This window comes from Rhinolophus sinicus, chromosome 14, assembly GCF_057876585.1.
Source record: "Rhinolophus sinicus isolate RSI-liver-muscle chromosome 14, RSI-T2T, whole genome shotgun sequence".
NCBI classification, from domain to species: domain Eukaryota; kingdom Metazoa; phylum Chordata; class Mammalia; order Chiroptera; family Rhinolophidae; genus Rhinolophus; species Rhinolophus sinicus.
The window spans coordinates 184,763,846-184,787,678 of NC_142514.1; the positions used below are offsets into that span (position 1 = coordinate 184,763,846).

The 23,833-nt window shown below is 45.2% G+C and overlaps 1 protein-coding gene across 19 annotated transcripts in view; it reads left to right on the forward strand.

The window, feature by feature from the left end:
• PPP6R3 (protein phosphatase 6 regulatory subunit 3) overlaps nucleotides 1-23,833 on the forward strand; it is a 128,951-nt gene that overhangs the window by 58,446 nt on the left and 46,672 nt on the right. For 16 of the 19 annotated variants that reach the window (XM_019755615.3, XM_019755617.3, XM_019755619.3 and 13 more), the window contains 5 exons: nucleotides 3,449-3,635; nucleotides 6,756-6,893; nucleotides 9,391-9,456; nucleotides 11,536-11,648; nucleotides 16,559-16,672. In XM_019755615.3, coding sequence (XP_019611174.1) covers nucleotides 3,449-3,635; nucleotides 6,756-6,893; nucleotides 9,391-9,456; nucleotides 11,536-11,648; nucleotides 16,559-16,672 — 618 coding nt within the window. The remainder of the gene's footprint in view (nucleotides 1-3,448; nucleotides 3,636-6,755; nucleotides 6,894-9,390; nucleotides 9,457-11,535; nucleotides 11,649-16,558; nucleotides 16,673-23,833) is intronic. The other 3 variants (XM_074336844.2, XM_074336842.2, XM_074336843.2) reach the window with 1 other exon arrangement.

Below are 23,833 nucleotides of genomic sequence, written 5' to 3' on the forward strand. Positions count from 1 at the left end.
TGGCTTGGACCTTCAAGGATGTCATGTTCTCTGCCAGCCATGAAGATTGGCAGCTAGCGTTCAGTGACAGCCTCCACTCAGAGACCAGTGTCTTAACAAAGAAGAGGAAAGACATTTGGCAGCAGAAATACTAGCATATGCCCATCCCACAAAAGCTAGACACTTGGCTGCTTTGGAACTCCCGGCACAGTGAGCCAGCAAGTACGGGGGCTGCCTGTCGTGGGGCCTCCCTGGAAGAAGGCAGTGTGATGGGGACGTGCCCTCCTGGGGTCGGTCCCTCCTGTGCTGGGTGCAGCAAATACCCCTTTAACTGGGAAGAGTGCGCACACCTTATGGAAAGTGCTTATTTTGCCAGAAAGTCGTCACTGCTTTTGTGGTATTGCCACGCCAGTGGTATTTTTCTTTTTTCCCTCTTTTTGTGCTACGTTTGAAGTTGCAAGAGCAGGTTTGCCTCCCTGGACACAGCCTCTGGGTGGCACCATTTCAAGGGAGCGTAACTTGGCCGGGCAGAGCAGTTCTCTGCTGGGCTTCTGGCTTGTGTGTAACGTACACACGGCTGGGTGATACGAGCCGCTGGATTAGTGCAGCGAGGTCTTTCAGCGCGTCGGAAAGCTTTTCAGGGGGAAGGTTGCTGGCAGTTAACCTAGGGAATCTAGGCTGGTGTTTTGTTTTCTGAAGTTCAGAGCTATGTGTTAGTCACACACGTGGATTAAACCCATCACTGTTCTACTTAATTCAGTGATCAGGTGCAGCGTGTTCAGGGGTGGTCACTACCGTAACCTTTGTCATCTTCATGACAGATGTCTCTGACTTTAAATAATTTAGTATAAGTTTAAACCAACAGAGCTTTAACAATAGGTCCTTAAGCAGAACTATAAATTCAGAAGCTGAAATGCTGTTGCTTGGGTCAGGGTCCCCACTGAGGGGCTGCAGAGCGGCCTGAGGCGAGAGGAGAACCAGGGTGGAAGGAGAGAAGGGACAGTGGGCCGGGCTGTGCCCACGCACCAAGTAGCCATTGGGGTTTGCCTCACGGAGCACACGGGCGCTGTGAGGAAGAATTGGAGACAGACGCCTCTTTCAAGGAGTTTCCTAGAAAGGGAGCAGAGGAGAAAGTGGGAGCCGCGGGCAGATGTGGAATCAGGAGAGCGGTGGGTGTTCGTTGTTTTTCCTAGATGCGGGAAACGACGGTCTGTGTTTCGGGGCTGCTGAGACTGACACCCCCAGAGGGAAATGACGATGGTATCTAGGAATGTGAGCTCTAGTGCGTGCAGTGCTTGAGTAGGTGGGGGGTGGGCTAAGGAGACAAGTCGGGGTAGCGTTGGGAGCAAGGCCAGCTCCCCTATAGGGAGAGGAGGAAGGGGCCCACATGCGGGTCGGGGTGCAGTTGGCGGGGCTCTCTCCTGATTGCCTCTGTGTCCTCGGTACAAAGGAAGGAAGTGAGGTGAGAGCGTGTGGTTGGGTAGGAGGAGAGGAGGCCTTCGGGTGTTCTAGAAGCTTATTTAGTGTTAAAGAGGGCGGGAGCGAGAGAGTAGCCCCAGCCTGTCCAGAACCAGAACCTTGAGCCTGTTGTGTAGTGCCCCATATTCATGCTGCTTTAGCCAGATCATACCTTGGAGTCACCTGTGGGAAAATAGGTGAAAAGGCATGAAAAATGTAAAAAGATGTCCGTGACTTCCTGGACCTTCCGCATCAAAATTTGGGGAATGCACCCTACACGTTTGGTTCACAGCTGGGATTGAGGTCTGCTACCTTTTACCAATCCTTTCTTAGCCAGCAGCTTTCAAGCGGGGGCACTTGACACAACGTGCCCCCCATTCCCCATAGCAGCATGTCAGCAGTTTTATAAAGAGGAATAAAAACAGCCAGCATTCACTTAGCCCAGGCCTTCTCAGTATTTTGTATATATTACCCTCCCACGTGACGTAAGGGCTATTGTCTTCAGATTACAGACTTGGAAACTGAGGCCCAGAGAGGTTAAGTAACTTGCCCAAGGTCATAGCTTGTAAGTGGTGGAGACAGGTACTGAGCCTCGATGGTGTTACTCCAGAAGCCACACCTGTAACCACTGGATAATCCTGCCCCCAGCATGACGGTGACTTGATGTTACGGTATCTCTATGCCCACATTTTCCATAAAGTGAGGACGACTAATCTGGTTGAGCCATAAGCCTCCAGAAGACAGCTGTTTGGTAATGTGATTTTCATGCCCACACAGCTGCCCGTTTTGTTGTCTGTCTGTTCAGTTTTCTCCTCCCTACAAAGGTTCATGTGGGGACAGTCGCCTCCTGCTCAGTCTTCTGACCTCACGTCAGACCCTCTCAGGTGCTGCAGCTTTCTTGTCTGTTGCCAGTGGCCTCTCCAGCCGTGGACCTCAAAGCAGAACAGGCGGCCCCTTGCTTGTCACATGTTCCAGACCACAGCCGTCACCTCTCTCTCTTGTCACGTAGCCGCTTCTGGCTGCTCTGTCACCTCCCTGTCCTGCTCAGCATTTGAGCTTGCCCTTCCGGGTGACTGGGTCCTGGCTGCTCGACAGGGAGGAATAAAGAGCAGAGAAGTGAACTGTGGGTCGGGGAGAGTGTAGTCTGCATGGGCTTTGGAGTCTCCATTGTTGCTACTGAAAACAGACGAGAAATTGTAGTAAGAGAAGTGAGTGAGTGGAGAAAATGGATCTACTGCTTATTTTGCAGAGAGAGCGAGCTCTGGTGCTCAGAGACAAGCCAGCTTTAGGGGTGCAGGTATTTCTAGCACTGGGGGGTCTGTAGAAAGGGTCTGTGTCCCACTGCAGTGAATCTGATGGTGGGCTGATCCCCTTTGGGAGGCTGGGATGGAAAGTTCGTTGTAGACAGCTTTCCACCTGCGTCACCCAGGCTGATATCCTTTAGTATATTACACTGTGCATTCTCCTCAGATGTCACATAGACTGAACATTTGATAAGCCCCCAAAACAACTTTCTAGTACCGCTTGCAACCCATGTGAAAATAGAGGTGGCTGGTCCGGGAACCTGAATGTGTGAGTAGTTACACGGTGCCGTGTGCAGTACAGTGTCCTGGAAACCAGTGCCCCCCATGGTTGTCCACAAGCTGAGCCGCCTTCCATGCCAGATAGGCTGCTGACGGCCACCCAAGGCCTTTCCCTGCCCCTCTCACCTCCGCTGAGAAGGCCATGGCCTGCAGCATGGCCCCCTGGCTCCTGAGTCCTAGGTGTGTTCGAGTTTTGTTGGGGAAAGCATTTGCCTATTAAAGCTTGGTTCAGGAACAATTTTAGACACAGTAGAACATTCACTCTAATCTAGAGGTTGGAAAGAATGGATTGAAATGACTCTCTGATTCCCAGAAGATAATTTTGTTATTTTTTCCACAAACTTTTAGGAAGCCTTTCTGATTTGTGTTTTACTTTATGTAATTAAACTGTTAATACAGATGATGATGTAAGTATCCTGTTCTTCTAGGTATCCAAATATATCTTGTGAGTTGCTCACTTCTGATGTCTCCCAGATGAATGATAGACTGGGAGAAGATGAATCCTTGCTAATGAAATTATATAGCTTCCTCCTAAACGATTCCCCCTTGAACCCACTACTTGCCAGTTTCTTCAGCAAGGTGCTAAGTATTCTTATCAGCAGAAAACCAGAACAGGTAAATATTGTTTTCCACAAGGTAAGTATTAGGGCTGCTCATCCCCCGGAGTTGATCCCCAGTCACTTTGTTGCTTCCGTGTTCTCTGTGCCTGACGTCAGCTTCTGTAAAAGAATATGTGTTCAACCTGGAACGTTCTGACTGCTCGCTGGCTTCACGTGGAGTCACACAGTAATGAATGTGGTCTGACTTGACATGCTCCTTTCTTCGAGCCTCACGAGGCCTGTTTTTTAGTGTACTGTGGTTTCCTCTCAGGCTGAGCAGAAGCGTGAGCATGTTGGTCTCTGTTCGTGGAGACGGCCTCCCCGTGCACGCCGAGCAGTGGAGTGTGTGAGTGGAGTCGCAGTGACTGTAGAAGAGGAACAGCTGCCTGTTTTCTTTCTTTCCCCCTAATGATGACAGATGAAGCTTAGATCAAAACGCTTTCTCGTAAATGGAATTGATGATTGATTTATACAAATGGTGATCGTTTCCATTTTGATTCCATTCAAAAACGTCAGTGTTTAGCTTGAGACAGTTGGGTATCGACTTTCATGTACCTGGGTAGCAGGTATACCTGTGTAGCTCTGCTGGTCAGAAAGCCATACCTCCCCTTCCACCTTCCCGCTTCTCCCTCTACTCCTCCTCTGCCTGTGTTTGGGTCATTCATTTCCCAGGTACCTGTTGGATGTGTCATGGGAGGGCAGCATGATCCCCACCTGAGAATTTGTTAGAAATGCAAGTCCTTAAGCCCTGCTCCAGACTTACAGAATCAGACACGGGGTGGGTCAGCAAGCTGGGACTCGTACAGGTCTTCCAGATGATGGGTGTGTGCTGAAATGTGAGACTCGCCGCCCTACTGGTTACTGGTGTGAAAAGGATCTGCCCAGCAGGATATGACCATCCCCTTATGGACACACTGAGCAGCGAGCCAAGCCTCTGCTGCCCAAGTCCAAACTAACAGCCCTGCTGGAGCGCAGCGAGCAGGGGCGTGATGACGGTGCGAGTGGTCAGACTGGTCGGGCCTGGCCTCCTCCTCGGGGGAAAGAGGCTCCAGGACCCGTCCTTGCCGTCTGCACACGTGGAGGGACTGGCACTATTTTCGGCCCAGTGCGTCTGCCCTGTACCAAAGTGGAGTGGGCGCATGTTTTATTTTAGCAAGCTGAGGTCATTCTCATGTTCTTGATGGAGCAGGTTTACCTTCCGAAATCTCTCGGAATTGAGGTTCTTTTTTCTTAGGTAAAGCTCCCAGATACGACCACTCTAATACAGATTGTCTTTCTCTCTCCTGCCTTCCGATGAGAAATAACAGTACTGCTGACTGTTACGGGAACCCTCAGCCTAAGTTACTGGTCAGTTCCAGATGGTTGTAGCCATTGTTGAAACAGGTCTTACACCTTCCTCGTGCTTTTCCTCCTCACCCCGTGCTAGGGAAACCCAAATTTGTGGGTCCTGGTTGTCAGTGTGATGCATGAGAATACACGTGAGCTTTCTGAGTATTCGTATTGGTCTTCAAGGTCAGACACATCGTCTGAGTAAGGATGGTGGCTCGTGCCCGTTAAATGCTGAGAAAGGCCCTGGCGTCACTCTGCTGCTCGTTGTGCTTCTGGCTTCAGCGCTCCTTGAAGGAGAACGAGTGGACTCGGTAGCCCTTGCTCTTTCTTTGTGCGATGGGGAAAGACAATTCTGAGAGGAAATAAAGGTTTCCCATCACTTGGTGTATAGGTAAGGAGAAGTGCAGCTGCAAATCACGAGGAAAAGTCAGACGCGAGCTGGCTTCACCGGTACAGTTATTCGCTCGTGGAGCAGGAAGTCCAGTGGTAGGGCGCCTTCAGGGTGGGATGCTTAGGCACCTCAGCAGTGTCGTCCTCTGTCCAGGACAGCTCGTGTCCTTGCCGTGCTGTCCCCTGCACTGACTGGCTGCGATTTGTGCCCCTGGCTGCAGGTCCCGTGCTCTTACCCCGACTTACGCAGTGTTTTGGTGACCTGTGACTTTTCCTCCTCTCCTCCTCTCCTTTGCTTTTAAAAACTCTTGTGTGACTCAGTTGTGAGCGGATTATTTACGTATAACTTGTCAAAGGTTTGCATTACGACATTTAACTTCATTGTCTGGAGAAGCAACGTGTGCTGGTTAATCCTGCGTTTTCACCTGCTGGTGTGGAGCAGTGTGAGTTGTCATCTCTGGCCATCAGACTCCTTCACGTGGGATAATGGCAGCATCGTGGCTTTGGGGACATACATTCAAGTTTAAATTATAGGGCAGCCACTTCTTAGTTTCTGGCAAGATACTTACCCGGTCTGGGCCTCGGTTTCCTCATCTGTAACTGAGTTAAGCAACCCCACGACACGGGCTGTTGAGAGATTTCAGGGAGACTGTGTTAGAGCAGCAGCCACGCTGGCCTGCTGCTTCCGGGCCTTGTGACTAGACGAGTCGTGCCCACGTACGGAAGGTCTGCAAGGGTGTACGGGGCAGGACAGTCTCCCCCTTCTTCCTGCGCAGAAGGGACTCAGGTGGACGGCTGTAACTTGATTGCCGCTCTCACGGTCCCTCTGTGTAACTGTCGGCCTCTCCCATACTCTCCTTGCGTGAGTCTGATTAGGTGAATTGCGGAAATCAAATCCAAATGAGATGTTTCTGTAGCAGGTGAGTTAGTCACTTTGACTGATGCAGAAATCTTTATGTTTTGCGTTTTTTTCCTTCTTACTTACCTAGAGTATGATTAGGATTTTGCATATTTATTCTGCATTTTAGTGCAAAGTCTAATGGACTTGCTTTTTGTTCCTAAACTGTGAAATGGTATATTCTCTTGCTCTTCATAAGGTATGAAATTATTTTATCCTCATTCTTTGAGAATTAATAGTGAAAGTGAGCAAAAATAAAAGATTCTGTTAACGGTATGTTTGTAGTGGGGAATGTGTGATAATTTGGGAGATTTTTGTTTTCCTAAGGGTTTTTACATATTGTAACCATTAGCAGGCTTTCCAACTTGACAGCTTATTATGATTCAGCCTTTGCCATTCCTGTACTGAGTGGAGGTGGGATTTTGGAGCGGGGCAGTTGGAGGGGTCAGGATTGAAAGCATTCTGAAGTTTCTAGTTCCCAGGTTACATGCCTTTCAGTTTTGGTTTGTTCTCCTCTAGATTGTGGATTTCTTAAAGAAGAAACGTGACTTTGTCGACCTTATTATAAAGCACATAGGAACTTCAGCTATCATGGATCTGTTGCTCAGGCTGCTGACGTGCATCGAGCCTCCACAGCCCAGGCAAGATGTGCTGAATGTGAGTAGAATTATGGCTGGCGTTGCCTGGGGTGGGGGAGAGGGCGGGGCGGCTCGGAGCCGCCTGGGGTGGGATCCCAGGGATTTGAGTGGTAGTAGGAGGTTGTCTGGGAAACGGGGCTGGGAGGGGGGCAGGGAGCAGGGTGGGGAGAAGGTTGTTCCCAGAGAGGAGGAGAGCCAGACGTTGCAGGCTTAGGATTTCAGAGTGTCCATCCCGAGTGCCTGGGCTCCTTCCTTGGGAGGGCTTCTTTTCCCTCTGCTGGCGTGTTTTGCAGGGGGGGCGGGAAGGTGGGGGCTGAGGTTTGTCTCGAAGCTGGTCAGGTGGGAAGAGCGGAAGGAAGATGGTTGGGAGCCGTAAGTCTCCTCTGAGTGTGCTGGGGGGCTTCCTTCTTGAAGATGGCCGCACTGGAGGGTTATCGCCGAAGCCGAACAGGAGGGTCGGGATTCCCAGGGACTCGGGCTGCAGAAGTACCTTTCTTCTCGTGGGTACCGGAGCATGGGATAAGGACAGTTCACTTCGGAAAGGGCACAGATTTTAAATTTGGGGGGGATGGCTGTTTGGGATACGTGCGCCTCTTGAGGCGCATGGGATTAGGGTGGGAAGAGGCAGGTGTGAGCAACTGGAATGAGGTTTCTCACCGACTCGGGTCTGTGCCTCCTCCTCTCGTCTTCTGTGTCTTCCTCTTTCGTTCTCTCCACTGTCTTCTTCCAGAACCATTCCCCGGTCCATTCCATCTGTAATGCTTAGCCTCGAACCTCAGACCTTACTCATTTCTCTGGAAATGAGTTTCGTTGAAAATGCTTATTTTAATTAAAGACCTGAAGGCCCGGAAGGTGAGACAGGAGGGTCTGTTGGGTGCTGTCCCAGGAAAGGGGTGCTCTGCTGAGGTGGGCAGGGGTGTGTGTGTGTCCCGGCGAGGGTCAGGGCTGAACGTGGAGAACCAGGCAGAGGTCCACTGAGAACCGTGGTCATTTTGAGGAGACCAGCTGAGCGGACCAGTGAATGTCCTGGGAGCTGCCTGTGGAAGGTCCCTACATAGCGACGCTGGTTCCTTTTCGTGTTTTGGCGTGTGAAGAGAGGTTGAGGATTCCAGGGAAGAACAGAGGGAGGGTCATCTGTCTGTTTGGATTATTATGGGGAAATTATTCAGTGTGGTTCCTTAGAAGTCCTTTGGTCACTTCTGGGTTGAAATTTAGATGTAGTGATAGATGGTTAATAAAGGCAGGTCGTTAATAGGTGGTTAATAGCTTGGAGAAGGATCTCTAGAAACTCCCAAATGACTTCCTTGGATTTGGGGGCCCGCGGTGGGGTTGGGGGTAGTCCAAAAGCGGGTTGGAATGTGAGTGCTTGTTACCAGCTATGGAGGCAGTAGGGATGGGGCCTGATGAGTGCCCTCAGGACCCTCCTCCCACCCCTTCCATGCAGGTGTGACCATCCTCTGAGGACATTGCCACTCAAAGTGTGGTCCCAGGCATCAGCTGGGAGCTTATTAGAAATCCATGCACTCGGGCCTCCCTCACCCCTGCCCTACTGCGTCAGAATCTGCATTTAACAAGATCCCTGGGAGGGTGATTCCCTGCACATTTTACAACAGCTCTTAAACTGTGAACTTGGGTCTCGACCTTGGCTGTACCCTCCTAATAGCTTTGTTTGTATTTTCCTTTCTCTCTCTCTGCCTTCAGCAAATAGGGTTTGATTTCTTGCCACCTAGCCCCTCCCCTCTCCTCCTTTAACTGGTGTGTGTGTGTGTGTGTGTGTGTCTGTCTGTGTGTCTTTCTGTCCGTCCCCTTTCTCTGTGGTGAGCGCCTTGTTTATTAGTGTTTCTGTTCCTTATGGAACTAATCTTATACCAGCTGAGTTTTCATTTGTTCTTCCTTATTTTCATCCACTTCATGTTTTCATTCACAGCAGTGTTTCATGTGTAGGTGAAGAAGAGATGGCCCTTGTCATAATAGTAGCTCTTTGCTAGCATGTGACAGGGCAGATAAACTCTGCTTCCGTAGTGCCCTCCCCTACCCCCTGCGCCTCCACGTTTCCTGTGGTTTTGGTTTTGCAATCTACAAGTTCATCATGTGTTTTAACCCAGAGGCTTGATGCTACACATTGCTTTTCTCAGTCTTTCTGAAGCGCTCTTATTAAAGTGAATACTCTTGTAGAAAATGTGGAAGTTCCACCCCATCCCCAGTAACCAAATACAAGCCCTTTTAGTGCTCAGTTCTGACAATTACCCTTTGGCTAAGAAGCCGATGCATAGAATTTTTGTATGTGGGTATTGTAAGTTGGGGGGTAGTTGGTATGGTTGGCTACTTACTGTTAAATCATGTATTCACTGGCATTTTCCTTGGGGGACTTCTAATTTCCTGTAGTGTTCAAAGTCCAGAGAAACCTGTAACATTCTACTTAAAATGTGATGGATATTTCCAAGTGTGTTAATCTTCATTGGGGCTCGAACAGGAGCCACTCATTGCTATGATTACTTCTACAATGTGTTTTACAGTGGTTAAATGAGGAGAAAATTATCCAGAGGCTTGTGGAAATAGTTCACCCATCGCAAGAAGAAGATGTAAGTTATCTCGTATGACTGTATAACCTTGATTGCTTTAAAAAGGAACCGTGTTTGTTTGGGCACAGAGCATGACTGTACGAGATGTGACGGTAGAGGACAGGTAGAGCAGCAACAACCTGGCATTCTTAAAGTAGACAGTTTTCTAAACATAAAGACTTTAAAAACACTGCACTTTGCTGATACCCAGAAACGTCCAGACGTGGAAAGCAGCTCGCCCTGGCTCTAGCGCTGTCTCCTCTCTCGAGCTGGGATTTCATGCTGAATCTGCTTATCTTTGTTGCAGTTCTCCTCCGTCCACACCTCTTTTTTCTTTTATACCCATTTTTAGCCCAAGCGCTGAGGCCACGCTGCATTTGTTACTTGCCCTGTCCGAAGCTTCGCAGGCAGCACAGCAAGGTCTTGGTCACTGCTGACCCCGCTGAGCCCCCAGCGGGACGGGCTCTTGGCGGTTGTCCTTCCCAGCCAGGCCTTTGTGCTCTGGCAGGTTTGGCTCTGTCTTAGGTGCTGGAGATTGGCTTGGCGCCAGGTGGACACGACTTTGGAATTTGCAGACTGAGCCCTGTGCTGAGGGCTCACCTGTCAGGATGGGGTCTCCAGGATCGGTTGGTGTGGCTCTGTAGAGGCGGCTGTCACCCCGCTTCTCTCCTGCTGCTCTTGTTGCCACCTTCAGTGGCAGGCTAAGCCATGAGGAATTGCCAGTACTCAGCCATTTCTGCCTCCAGACATGACAGTTCCATGAGGTTCAACCTGATCTCTGTGAAGGAGTTGGTTTGAAGAAGATGCAGGGTCTGTCATGAGGCCCGGGGCGGGGGCTTGTTATACACCCTCGGTTACAGGTTAGCTGGGAGAGTGAGCACCACGGGGGACAGTGCGCAGGAGGAAGGGTAGCCAGAGGACATTCTCTCATAAAGGCAAATTTGTGTGAAGGTAGATCTAGGCCCTCCCCTTCCATTGCAGTCCGTTCAGAAACTTATGTTACTGAGTATTTATTTAAAACGTGTTTCTACAAGGAAGGGAGGGAGGAAAGAAGGAATGTAGGAAGGAGGGAAAGAAGGATAGAGAAGAGAGAGAGGGAGAAAGAAAGAGTTAACTCTTTCAGGGCTGTTGCCCCCCGTCCTTCCTCTTGGGACAGTGCAGTGTTGTACTGCTGACATGAGGACACGTGCCGGGTGCCCATATGCCGGGTGCTGGAGGAGGGGGTGCTGGCGTGATGAAAGGCGCGCGGCCCGCCCCTCACCAGGAGCACGTCCGTGGACAAGGCCTGCTCATCACTAGCTTTTGTCATCAGAGCGGAACTGGACTGCTCAGCAGGGTCTGCTGCCTGTCTGCAGCGTCCAGGAGAAATCGGTAAAGGACAAGCCCTGCGAAGGACAAATCATTGAGGGTGTCAGCACCTTCCCTACTTGACTTGCAAGAAAGTTAACCTTGCCCTTTGGACAGTTGCTACTTCTGTTCTGTAAGAAGTGATACATTACATGCTGAAATCATACTGTCCGATTTCTACTTGTTAAGGAGATGCTAGGCTCCTGATTCCAAACAGTGGCTTTTCATCTCCTGGTGTGTATTGTCATCTGTGCTGGAATATCAGTGTTCTGCCAATTCTGCAGGTTATGCTCGGTGCCACATGTCACATGGGCGCTGAGGTTTTAGTGCTTTTCCGTAAGGTAAACACACTGTACACTTGGAGAAGATGTACCATTTCTTACCCATTGGTATACTCCAGAAAGCTGTTCATCAAAGAAGTGTATCTTTCTGTACTGCTAAAAGTATATTATTTTAGGGATCTATTTTTCCGGTATTCAGTTGTAGACGTTTTTCTTTGCCAGAACTTTTGTTACATCTCCCCACAAATAGTAACTGTGCAGTATTGTTAAGTAAAAAGCTTAGAAGCCTGGCCGAATAAAATACTCATGCTTTTTACAAAATGTTATTTCTTTTGAGCTTGACGTTTTACTCACCGTAGCTTATGGCCAGTGTGAATTGGTGTTATTTCTTACGCAGTTTCCTCCCTAACTTTGTGTTATAAATTTGACCTCCGACGTGTTTTGTAGTTAAAATTCTCCTTTTTTCCTTTAGCGGCATTCAAATGCATCACAGTCACTGTGTGAAATTGTTCGCCTGAGCAGAGACCAGATGTTACAAATTCAGAACAGTACAGAGCCAGACCCTCTGCTTGCCACGCTAGAGAAGTATGTTGAAACTCTGTTCTCCTTCTTTCTGCATGTTGATGCTATTTGATGTGTTACCATTGAGTGGTTGGTAAGTGTTCCTCCTGTGGGAATCGCATCTCTGGAAAAATACCACCTTTGGGTGGGTGAGAAGGTAGGAACAGCTGCTTACCTGGTGCCAGCCATTCGTGATGCCCAGTGGGGACCTGCAGGGACGAATGTAAGTAAATGACATTTCCACGAAGACTGAACTTTTCCATAGTTTAAACTAGGATTCTGCAAAGCCGTCATAAGTGGGCTGGCCACTTAAGAACTACTCACCGCCTGCATGGGTGTTTGGTGGAGAATGTCTTATGTATGAACTAATTTGACCTATTTTAGTGAACGATTTTTATCCAAAGCTCTTCTTAGGGTTTACCGTATCTTTGTGGCTAAGGGCCATCTGCCCAGACCCAATTTGAAGGGGTACAGTCGTGTGTATTTCGTTTCTTTGTGCTGCTTCTGCCCTCAGTTTTAGATAATCCTTAATGAGCAGCCATCTCTTATTTAGGGGAAAGACAGTGTGAGGGTGGTGAGCTGTTTTGCAATTGGTGAACGGCCAACCTCCGTGTACTAGTTTTTCTAGATTCACATAGTTTCAGAAAGAATATTTACCGTCAAGCATGGGCATACATTTCACCTGCATTCATACAGCTGAAAGTTATTTTAATAAAAAAAAAATCAGGTATTTTCCCACTTGGGATGAATAGTTGGACAGTGCATATAGTCAGCATTGTTAAGTACCAGTGGCGTCTTGCTTCAGTTTACTGCTGCTGCTGTTCTCGTCAGTGATTGTTTTCAGTCCTCCTGTGTGTTGAGGCTCCTTTGCATTTTTTGGCTTCACTACCTGGAAGGCCCTTTTATTAAAATAAACATTTGTGTCTATTATTTGCTTGGCAAGCGTGACTCAGGCAAGGAACAAGTTAGAGACGAGGTATCCTCTGCGAAGTGAAGTTGCGTTTTCCCGGTTTGTATTACGTAGAAGAAGGAGATGAGTAGTTCTCTCAAGTAGCAAAACTAGAGCTCGTCAGCTTCTAAGTAAAATGCCATCTTACCCGCCCCATGTCAGAAGTTCTTGGCATTATGGCTTATGCACTGCTTTTATAACATGTAAGACCTTTCACGTTCAGATGGTAATAATTGTAGTAGCGTTAGGTCACAGCATGTAAAATGGCCATTTGAGTAGGTTAAAAAATACTGAATATCAGCAGTTTCATACAGTCCGTGACAGTGCTGTCCAAGAGAAGCGTAACAGAAGCCACGTGTACGCTTACATTTTCTGGTAGCCGCGTGAGAGCAAAAACTGGTGAGATTAATTTTAATAATGTATTTTATTTAATCTAGTAGATTCAAAGTAACATTTCAGCATATGTTTATTTTAAAAAGCTATTAATGAGATACATATCCATGAATTCTGCATCCACAGATTCAACCGATCACAGATCAGAAATATTCAGGGATAAGTGTCCCAGTGTTGCTGACGTATACTGCATACGGAACATGGACAGACTGTTCTCATTGTCATTGTTCTCTAAACAGTGCAGTATAACAACTCTTTACATACGTAGCGTTCACATCGGATTAGGTATTATAAGTAATTTCGAGCTTTAAAGGATACGAGGGGATGTATGTAGGTTATATGCAAATACTCGACACAAAACCCTCTGGATTTGGTATCCGCAGGGGTCCTGGGGCCATTGCCCCTTGGTACTGAGGGTCAGCTGTACGCTACATTCTCTTCTTTGTACAGAGATTTGGAGACCCAGCGTGTAGTGGACATTTATGACCGGCCAGCTCAGACTAGTTACATTTTGTGTTCAGTGGCCACCGGTGGTGAGTAGCTCCTGTCTTGGAAATTGCAGCTTCACCCCGAGTGTCAAACTGCTGAGTTGGAAGCACTGAGCTCTTCAGTGTCTCTGTTCATACACCTCTGCTTGAACTAAATGGGGGATGTCTAGCCATTGGAGCCTGGACGTACTGCCGTGTTTCCCCGAAAATAAGACCTAGCTGGTCAGTCAGCTCTAATGAGTCTTTTGGAGCAAATATTAATATAAGACCCAGTATTATATTATTATTTATTATAAGACTCAGTTTTATGTGATAGTAAAATACGACCCGGTCTTACATTATTTTTTGCTCCAAAAGACACATTAGAGCTGTTGTCTGGCTGCGTCTTATTTTCGGGGAAACATGGTAGCTGTTACGTTTCAGTCTGTCTTTAGTCCCGGAGCAGACAAGCATAATTTGATGCAGATGGGTATATGCTCAGAATTGACGACATTAAATATTAGTTGGAATAGGATTCTTCAAATACACAGACCTGATGACTCAGGGACCCCCATGATGTCACTGAGTTAAACGTTCACTGCACTTAGCAGTGGGGAGACTTACTCTGTCACAGTGCTTCCCACACTCTTGACAAGGAGAACCAACCTCTTTAACAGTCAGACATGCTCCCACATTGTGGTGGTTCTCGTAGTATCTGTTGATGGAGAAAATACACCGTGACAAAAAGCTGCTTTCTGTGAGCTTAGTCAACTTTTATTCATCATAATAGCCTTTTTATAGATGTGATAAATTATTATCTAAAAATATAGTATTGTTAGGCCACTCTACTGGCAGTACATAGCGTACAGATTACCTAACTCTTTACATTATGCCAAAAAACCCACAGGATGTTTGTGTGTGTGTATGTGTGTACACTATATATATAAGTGTAGGTTAGCACTTCAGGAAAAGTTTGAAATGAGCTCAAGTTAAAGACGATGGTAGGGCCAGGTTGGGCACCAGACGACCTCTAAGGAAGTGGGCGGTAATTAGCCTTTGCTTGCAAAGCAGGCTGGGCTCCCATTGGCTGGATTCAGTTTAGTGGCTTGGGGGGATATTTTCAAGTTCAAGTTTAAAAAATTGCCTTTAGGGTGGCCGGTTGGTTCAGTGGTTAGAGCACAGTGCTCATAACCCCAGAGTCGCTGGTTTGATCCCCACATGGGCCAGTGAGCTGTGCCCTCCACACCTAGATTGAAAAAGACGACTTCACGTGGAGCTAATGGGTCCTGGAAAAACATACTGTTCCCCAGTATTCCCCAGTAAAAATTAAAAAACAAAAACAAAAAACTACCTTTAAAAGCAGCTGTTTTAGAAAGGGTTGGACTATGCAGCTCTTAATTCTTGGTACTAATGAGCTTAGAATGAGTTGAGGTTTGAACGAATAAGTTTTACGGAAGTGAGTCCTCTGACTGCCCATATGAAAAACAGCAAAACAGAAGCGAGCCATTGTCTCAACGGCCTGGGTAATGATCCTGCCCTGATGGCTTCGTGCAGCAAACAACTCCTGTCACGAATTTCACGGATGCTCATCCAAGAACTCCTTTTTTTTTTAAATGTGAAAATGAATGTATTTTCTCTCGCTTGTAAACAAATGCCTTATTATTTAAAGGATATGAAGGCATTCCTTTTATCCCGTCAGATAAGCTCAGTCCCTGAGTTTATGGTTCTTCTGTATTTGGTGATATTTGTATATTTAGATAAGACTCAGAATATGGCTCAGCCACTGTTTGTTGATTATGACGTTGTTTTTGTCCGTTGGTAGAATGGACATATGAGACTTCGAATGTGACGCCATCATGACATAGCAAGGGCACCTTTGTTAGCCACTGTCTTCAGATATCAGTGTTGGTGAAAGGCTGGTCGTGCTCTCCACGCTTGAGTGGGAAGGGGGACGTGTCAGGCTGGATGCTGTGTGGGTACCCCTCTTCCTGGGGTGAGGCTGTTGTTGGAAGAATGTCCGTGTTTACTGTAAAGAAGCAGTCTGTTTTCCAGAGCGCCATCCGAGACCTCGTGTGCAGGCTCCAGATTGCCATGTGTTGAGTGACCTTACCGTGCCAGTACTTTAGGTAGCAGTGGTCTCACCAGCAATTACAGTGCCGGGCTGGGAGTCCTTGAAAGCTCCTTGCAGGAGGATCCTCTGAAGTTAGTTTAGATGCCAGGTTTATTTGCTCCCCCAAAATAGAAAAAGATTCTCTACTTGTGGTCCTAGCCTGGCAAGGGGACAGGTCTTAGGATACAGTGAGCACACCTACCTTGGGATGACTCACGTCCCTGCCAGGTGAGCAAGAGGGACAGCTGTATGTCACATTGTAAAGGAGATTCCATTTCTTAATCCACGTGCATTCTGAAAATTACTGAGATCCTAAGAAACGAGAGCTTTCCTTGACAGTGTCCTTATAGATTCACCTCACAGGTTACCCCGGCGTTTTATAGTAACTGTGACCTTGCGTATGTGCTCGAGAGGTGTGATGGGAAGGGCCTGCTTGGAATCCTCTTTGGGCAATAGTTCAGTCAAATCCATTTCATTGCTACCACATTTTAATTATAGATTAAAATGCAACAATTGATATTCTCTTTTACCTGTTTCAGGTCTCTAATTATACATAATGCCTTGTGGGAAAACACTTATGGGTTCTAATTAGCCTTTTTGAAAAATTCCCCTTTTTTGTGGGGACGAAGGGTTCTAAGTCTTATTACCCCACCCCCCAGCCTCTGCCACCACCACCACCACCACCACCACCTGGTCTGAGTGGGAGGTGATGTCAAGTCTTGAAATATTTTTGGTTCTCAACAAGATTGGCAGAGACAAGCAGGGCCCGGGTGAGTTTGCTGAGGGGAGGGTGTAGGAATATACATATGGAAGAATGGGAGAATTATAATAAGCTGGCTCACTTGCCTACTTCAGTAAATGTATTAAGAATAAATGTTAAGTTGAAACAAATAGCCCAAGTGACATTGAATGCTTGTATAATACTTGTCTTACTGGCACCATGACCTGTTTCTCTGAAGTTGTTACTGTTAAATGATGTTATTGTTAACCCTTGACTATTGATTTGTTTCCTTAGGCAAGAAATTATAGAGCAGCTTCTATCAAATATTTTTCACAAGGAGAAAAATGAATCCGCCATCGTCAGTGCAATCCAGATATTGCTGACTTTACTTGAGACACGACGACCAACGTAAGCTTTCCTCTTACCTTACAAAAGGAACCATTTGGGTTTTGCTTTTTAGATTTTTTTAAAAGCTGAGTTGAGAGTTGAGTCGTTGGTTATAAACTACAATATCATGCCCTTGAATTTCAGGTGCTGAACTTTTTTCTGCTATATAAACCATCAGTTATCTTTACTTGAATGTGATATATAGGGATGCAGTTGAAAACTGGTTTGGTGAACACTATTTATTGGCAAAATGCTACTATAGTAAGTGCTGTAATAAATCAAAAACATGTCTCCTGGCTCACACACGTGAAGCTTCTTTCTTTTTTATTTTTTTATTTCAGGTGTACAAAACAATGTAATAGTTAGACATTTCACCCCTCACAAAGGGTAACCCCCCTCCCCCAAACTATTGCCCCTCTGACATTGTATATATCTATTACAATCCATTGACAATTCCCTATGCTGTACTCCATATCCCGTGACTATGTATATATATATATTAAATTATGGTTGACATGTAATACTATTCAGCTTCAGGTGTACAGTGCAGTGATCAGGCATCTACACTGTCCATGAAGTGGTCTCCCTAATAAGACATGTGCCCATCTGACACCCTACAAAATGTTTACATTATTGATTTTATTCCCCAAACTCTTTCATGTCCCGTGGCAATACTGTAGTTATGAGAAGCTTCTTTCTTGCTTATGAAAATTGAAAATAGGTGTTCCTGGTTGGTGGCGATTCAAGGACTCTTTCCGTTTTGTGGTTCCTTCCTAGATCTGCTAATTTGAAGCTTCACATTGTCTTTTCGGGGTTTCGCATGTGAGGGCACTGCAGTTTATGAGGCTGTTTTAAAATAGATGGACAGGTGGCTTGAGGTCTTAGGGGAAAGTTTATGCTAAGAGCTTCAGAATCAGAAACGTGTGTGCCCCTGGATCAGCCATTTAATGTTTGTCATGTTATGCTTCACACTTTATGTCCGGGGCTAACTAACTAATTTACTTACCAATGGGAATTTGAAGAGGGGCGTATATGCGTATGTAAGCGTTTCAGCAGTGTGTGGTTTCGAGATGGGAATTTGTGTTTTCTTGCTTACTATTGGGTCCACCCAGTCTAGCAGAGGGCACAGAGAGGATGACAGGAGGGGTCTGCCGACGGCGTGGGGACCTCTGCCATCCACGGTTTCTGGTTCTTGGTTTCTAGTGAAATAGTGAATAGTCTGCCCAACTGCTGCTTCCCAAATTCCTGACCTCTATTCCTGGTTTCTTTATTCTTTGGCCAGTGATAAGGGAAGGGCATTGTGGTGGTACTGCTTCCAGTACATTGTAATTTGGGGATTGCGTCTGGAATTTTGACTGTCTTCCCTGGTGAACTACATTTTAAATGATGCAGCCAAAACTTAGGGTATTAACCCCGTGGGTTAGGACTGGGACCGCGCTACTGTGTGCAAGGCAACCGCGCCATCTCCTAAAGTGGTTTCAAAGCACAGGAAGTGGTGCAGTGACTTGAGAGAGGAGTGCATCTGAGAAAAAGGGTACACTTTTGCACACGGAAGAGGGAAACAACAGAGTTGCACAACTCAGAGCAAACACAGACGATACAACAATAAAAGAAATAATAGAAGGAAATGTCTGACCAGAAGGAATTTATCCTCAGGCCAGAAAGGTTTCTTAAATACTAAGGAAGATTTAAATTTTTTTTAAAAAACGACTCACATTTTAGCCTTATCCTGGTGAGATTTCTGAATCCCAAGGATAAAGGGTAAATCTTTAAAGTATATGGTAAGAAAAAATGGGATAACTGCGAAGCAAATCCGATTGCCAGGCATCTCATTTGTAAAGCTAAATAAATACTGAAAAACAAACGGCAGGATTGTGGCCCTGAAATCTTGTTGATGTGTGAGGGCAGACAAGGCATTTCTAAGCACGTGAGACCTCAGTGTTCCATCCGTGTTCTGTTTCTGGGGTAAATTACTTGGCAGATGGACTTTTCCAAAGGCAAACAGAAAAATAAGTTAGAAAGAAAAACTTAAAGATCAGGAAATATGTTGGTAAAAGGGGTGATAAATGAAATGGAGAGGGATGTGGAAATGAACATGACTATCAAAGTTACATGTTGAGAATGAATAACTGAAATAAGTCAAATGTCGAAAACCAAATAAATTCCAGATTATTTTAACAAGCTTCAAGAAGTAAGGAGAAAGGGGTAAGTTAGTGCATATTACCGTTCTTAACATAGACTGAGGAACTGGGGTCCTTTCCAACACAGACATAGTGCAGGAAAGAATCAGCGTGGGGCCTCAGAAATGATTCATGCGGAAGTGTGGAGAGACGAACCAAAAAGACCTTTGCTTTGTGAGCTACAAGGGCCTAGAAGTAACGACGTGCCATCAGGAACAAGTATGAATGCCCAGGTCTGGATTTCTAACACCATTCTCCAATAAAAGGAGCCAGGGCTCCTTGGAGAAATGGCTGGATCTACAACTAGGGCAAGGATTGTACAGGGCGAGTCTGGAGCTTCACGTGGTACAGAAAATAAGGAAGTACTTAAACCACCTACAGTAAGGGGGTGTGACAGGGACAGGAGCCGACGGAAAGAGCCCCCTATGGCCAAGGCTGGACTGATTTCCACAGTAAAGTAAAGCAGTATCATAGTATAACCCAAAGTGTAAAATGTATTTTTTTATAAGTCCATACTGATGTCAATAAATGATTGACTAAATAAAGGGGTGGAGAAGAGACAGATCTTCCATGCAGAAAATGCCGAGTAGTTATGTAAATACTCTCTCCTCAAGGAGGAAGTACAGAATTTCATACTCTTTCAGTGTAAATGGCACGTCATGACTGCCTTCTGAAGCGTACCACGTGGAAAGAGATAATCAAAGGGGTGACTTGACAGAGCCTGGCAAGCACTTCCTCAGCCAGACAATCAAAGTCAGCAGCCAGCGACAAATGGTGTAGACAGTATGTACCCTTGACATGATGTAATGAAGGTGGCATTTCACCTGTGTGGTCTTCCTCTTAAAGACCGGTGATCCTGAGAAAAATTCAAGGCAAATCCCAATTGAGGGACATTCTGCAAAATACCTGGCAGTAAAGTCTGTAACTGTCACAGCTAAGAGGAAGCGAAGGCGACGTGACAAGTAGATATAATGTGGTATCTTGGATAGGATTCTGGAGCAGAGAAAGGACTTCAGGTGAAAACTAAGGAAATCTGAATACAAAATGGATTTATGGGTTTTATGCATCAATGTTGGTTCATTAATTGTGACAAATGTATTATACTATTGTGAGACATGAATAGGGGAAATCCAGTATGGGTTATACAGGAACTGTTTGTATTATCTTTGTGATTTTTCTGTAAATCTAAAACTATTCTAATAGAAATTGTTATACATTTAGGCAGAAAATCAGGAAGGACATAGAAGACTTGAAAAACACTGGCAATTCACCTGACCTAACTGACACTTTCAGAACCTTCCCCCTAGCAATCGCAGAATGTACATTTTTGTCAAGGTCACATGGATCCTTTACCAAGATAGACCAGATTCTCAGCCGTTAAACAAACCTTAACAAATTATAATAATAAATCGTATGAAGCGTGTATTCAGATTATAATGGGTTTAAACTAGAAATCAATAAAAAAGATTTCTGGAATATCTTCAGATATTTAGAAATGAAACCACACACTTAAAAATAACCAGAAGTGTCAAGAAATGTTGAGAAATGAGAAAAAATATTTTGAACTAGTTGATAATGGAAACAGAACATGTCAACATTTCTGGAATATAGTAATAGCAGTAGAGGGAAAATTTATTACAATGGATGTTTATATTACAAAGGAGAAGAAAGTCTTCTGTTAATGATCTAAGCTCCCACATTAAGAAGCTAGTAAAGGAAGAGTAAGTTAAACCCAGTGCAAGCAGAAGGAAAGAAATAATAAAATTAAGAGCAGAAAATCAGAAATTCAGAAGAGAAAAACAATACGTAAAATCAATGAAACTAAAGGCCGTTTCTTTGAAAAGATCAAATTCAATCTCTAGCCAAGTTGACTAAGAAAAAAGTAGAAAAGACACAAATTATAAATAACAGGAATGAAAGAAGGGATATAACAACTCATTAAACAAATTGAACAGTAGAGATGAAATGGACAACTTCCTTAAAGGAATAAAACTGCCAAAGCTCACCCAAAAAGAATAGATAACATTAACAGTCATATTTATTGAAGAAATTGAATTCATATTTAAACCAACAAAGAAAACTCTAGGTCCAGTATAGCTTCATTGGTGAATTCAACCAAACATGGAAGGACTCTACCAGGATATAGAAGAGAACACTTTCCAACATGACTTTGAAACTAGACAAAAATATTACAGCAAAGAAAACTAAGATTCCAGAAAAAGTTAGGTACAAAATTCCTCAAGAAAATATTGGCAAATTAAATCTGGCAATATAGTCAAGGGATGATGTATCATGACCAAGTATGGTTTATCTTGGGAATATAAGACCCATTCATCCTTCAAAAATCAATCAGCGAAAATAAAAAAAAAAAAAAAAAAAAAAAAAAAAATCAATCAGCGAGAATAGTCAAAATCCAGAACCCTGACACCGCAAGTGCTGGTGGGATTGTGGAGCCAAAGGAACTCAGTCGCTGCTGGTGGGAACGCAGAATGGTGCAGCCTCTGTGGAAGGCAGTGTGGCAGCTGCTTATAAAACCAAGCACGCTCTTACCATCCCATCCAGCAGTTGTGCTCCTTGATATTTACCCAGAGGAGCTGAAAACTTATGTCCACACAAAAGCCTGCACGTGGATGTTTATACCAGCTTGACACGTAACTGCCAAAGCTTGGAAGCAACCACGGTGTCCTTCAGTAGGTGATGGGTAAGTGAGCTGGTACGTCCCACGATGGGTTATTACTCAGTGCACAAGAAAGGAGGCGCTCTAGAGTCATGGAGGAACCTTAAATGGAAATTACTAAGCGAAAGAAGCCAGTCTGAAAAGGCAGCGTACTGTATGATTCCCACCGCATGGCATCTGGAAAAGGCAAAACTATGGAGATAGTAAAAAGGATCAGTAGTTGGCGGGGGTAGGGGGAGATTAATAGGCAGAGAAAAGAGGACTTTTAGAGCCGTAGAAATATTCTGTATGATACCCTAATAATGGATACCTTTGTCCAAACCCATAGGATGGACCCAACACCAAGAGTTAACCATAGTATGAACGATAGACTTGGGTGACTATGATGTGACAGTGTAGGTTCATGGATTGTAACAAGTGAGCCACTGGGGGTGTTGTGTGCTGATAATGGGGGAGACTGCCTGTGTGGGGACAGAGGGGACATGGGCAGTCTCTGTACCTTCCCCTCCATTTTGCTGTGATCCTAAAATTGTTAGATAAAAATGAAGTCTTGGGGCGGCCAGTGGCCTTAGTTGGTTAGAGCGCAGTGCTCATAACACCCAGGTCACTGGTTCAATTCCCACGTGGGCCGGTGAGCTGCGCCCTCCACAACTAGATTGAAACAATGACTTGACTTGGAGCTGATGGGTCCTGGAAAAACACACTGTTCCCTAACAAAAATTTAAAAAATATATATATAAAAAAATTTAAAAAGTCTTAATAAAAACCAATTGGTGTAACTCATATCAACAGACTAAAGAAAAATTATATGATCACTTCATTGTATTCCTTTATGTTAAAACCTCTCAGCAAATTAGTAATAGGAAGGAACCTGGAAACTGAGAAAGTCCTTTTTAAAAAGAAAAAACACCCATAGCAGACATTATTCTTAATAGTCCAAGACTGAAATGATATCCCCTCAAATCAAGGACCATAGTGAGGGTATTTCCCGTCGCCTGACCTATTCCACCTCATGCTGGAGGTCATAGCTGGTACAGTAAGGCACGAAGGAAAAGCCATCCAGACTGGAAGGAAGGTGGACCACTGAATCTATGCGTGGATTTCAGGATCATCTTCATAGAAAATCCTAAAGAAAACACAAAAAAAACTCTTGGAACTAACAAGTAAATTTAACAAGATTGCAGGCTATAAGGTTGGTATTCAAAAATTAGTTACATTTCTTTATACTACTAGCAAGTCATTAGAATCTGGAATTCTCACCAAGTACCATTTACTTTAAAATTAAAAGTACTTATCATTTTCAATTCCCTTGGGTAAATACCAAGGTGATTGCTGGATTATACTAGGGGAAAAAAAAAGAAAAAAAGGAAATGCTTAGATATAAATCTATCAAAACGTGTGCAGGGTTGAAGGCTGAAAACCACTGAATACTGATGGACTCAAAGACAACCTAAATACATGGAGAGGTACCGTGTTCATGGATTAGAAGGGTCGATATTGTGCAGATGGTAATTCTTTCCCAACTGATCTGGAGATTCAGTGTAATTCCCATTAAAATCCCAGCTGGATTTTTTGTAGAAATCAAGCTAATACTAAAACTTGCATGGAATTCAAAGCAAATACAGCTCCCAAAACAACTTTGAAAGAGACAGATTAGGAGTACTGACCCTACCTGATTGAAAGCTCCAGTTACAAGGACCGTGTGGCGTTAGCGGAAGGACGCACACAGGTCACTGGACAGGGTCCAGAGGTAGATGTACACACACGGCCAGTGCTGCTCACAGAAGTGTGGAGGCGGGTCAGCGGAGGAAGGATAGCCTTTTCAGTGGTGGAAGGCTATCCTTCCACCACTGGTGCTGGAGCCTCCAGCTGCAAACAATTGCACCTCAATACGTACCTTGCACATTAGGCAAAAATTAACTTGAAATGCCCAAACTATTTTCTAGGAGAAAATCTGACCTAGGATTAGGCTGAGATGTCTCAGCTGCATCACCAAAGTCCATTCCATAGAGGAAAAGTGGACAGCACAGACTGCACTAAAATGTTAAATCTGCTCTCTGAAAGACTCTATTAAGAAAATGGTAAGGCAGGCCACAGACTGCCAGGAAATAGACACAAAGCACATGTCTGAGAAGGGAGTTCTAGCCAGATATATACAGAACACTTAAAACTTAGTAACAAGAAAAGCAATCCAGTTTTTAAGGTCAAAAGATGTGAGCAAACACTTCAAGAATAAAACATGTATAGCAAGTAAACACATGAGAAGATGGCCCAAATCATTTGTCAGTAGTGCAATTCACGTTAAAACCATGTCAAGATACCGCT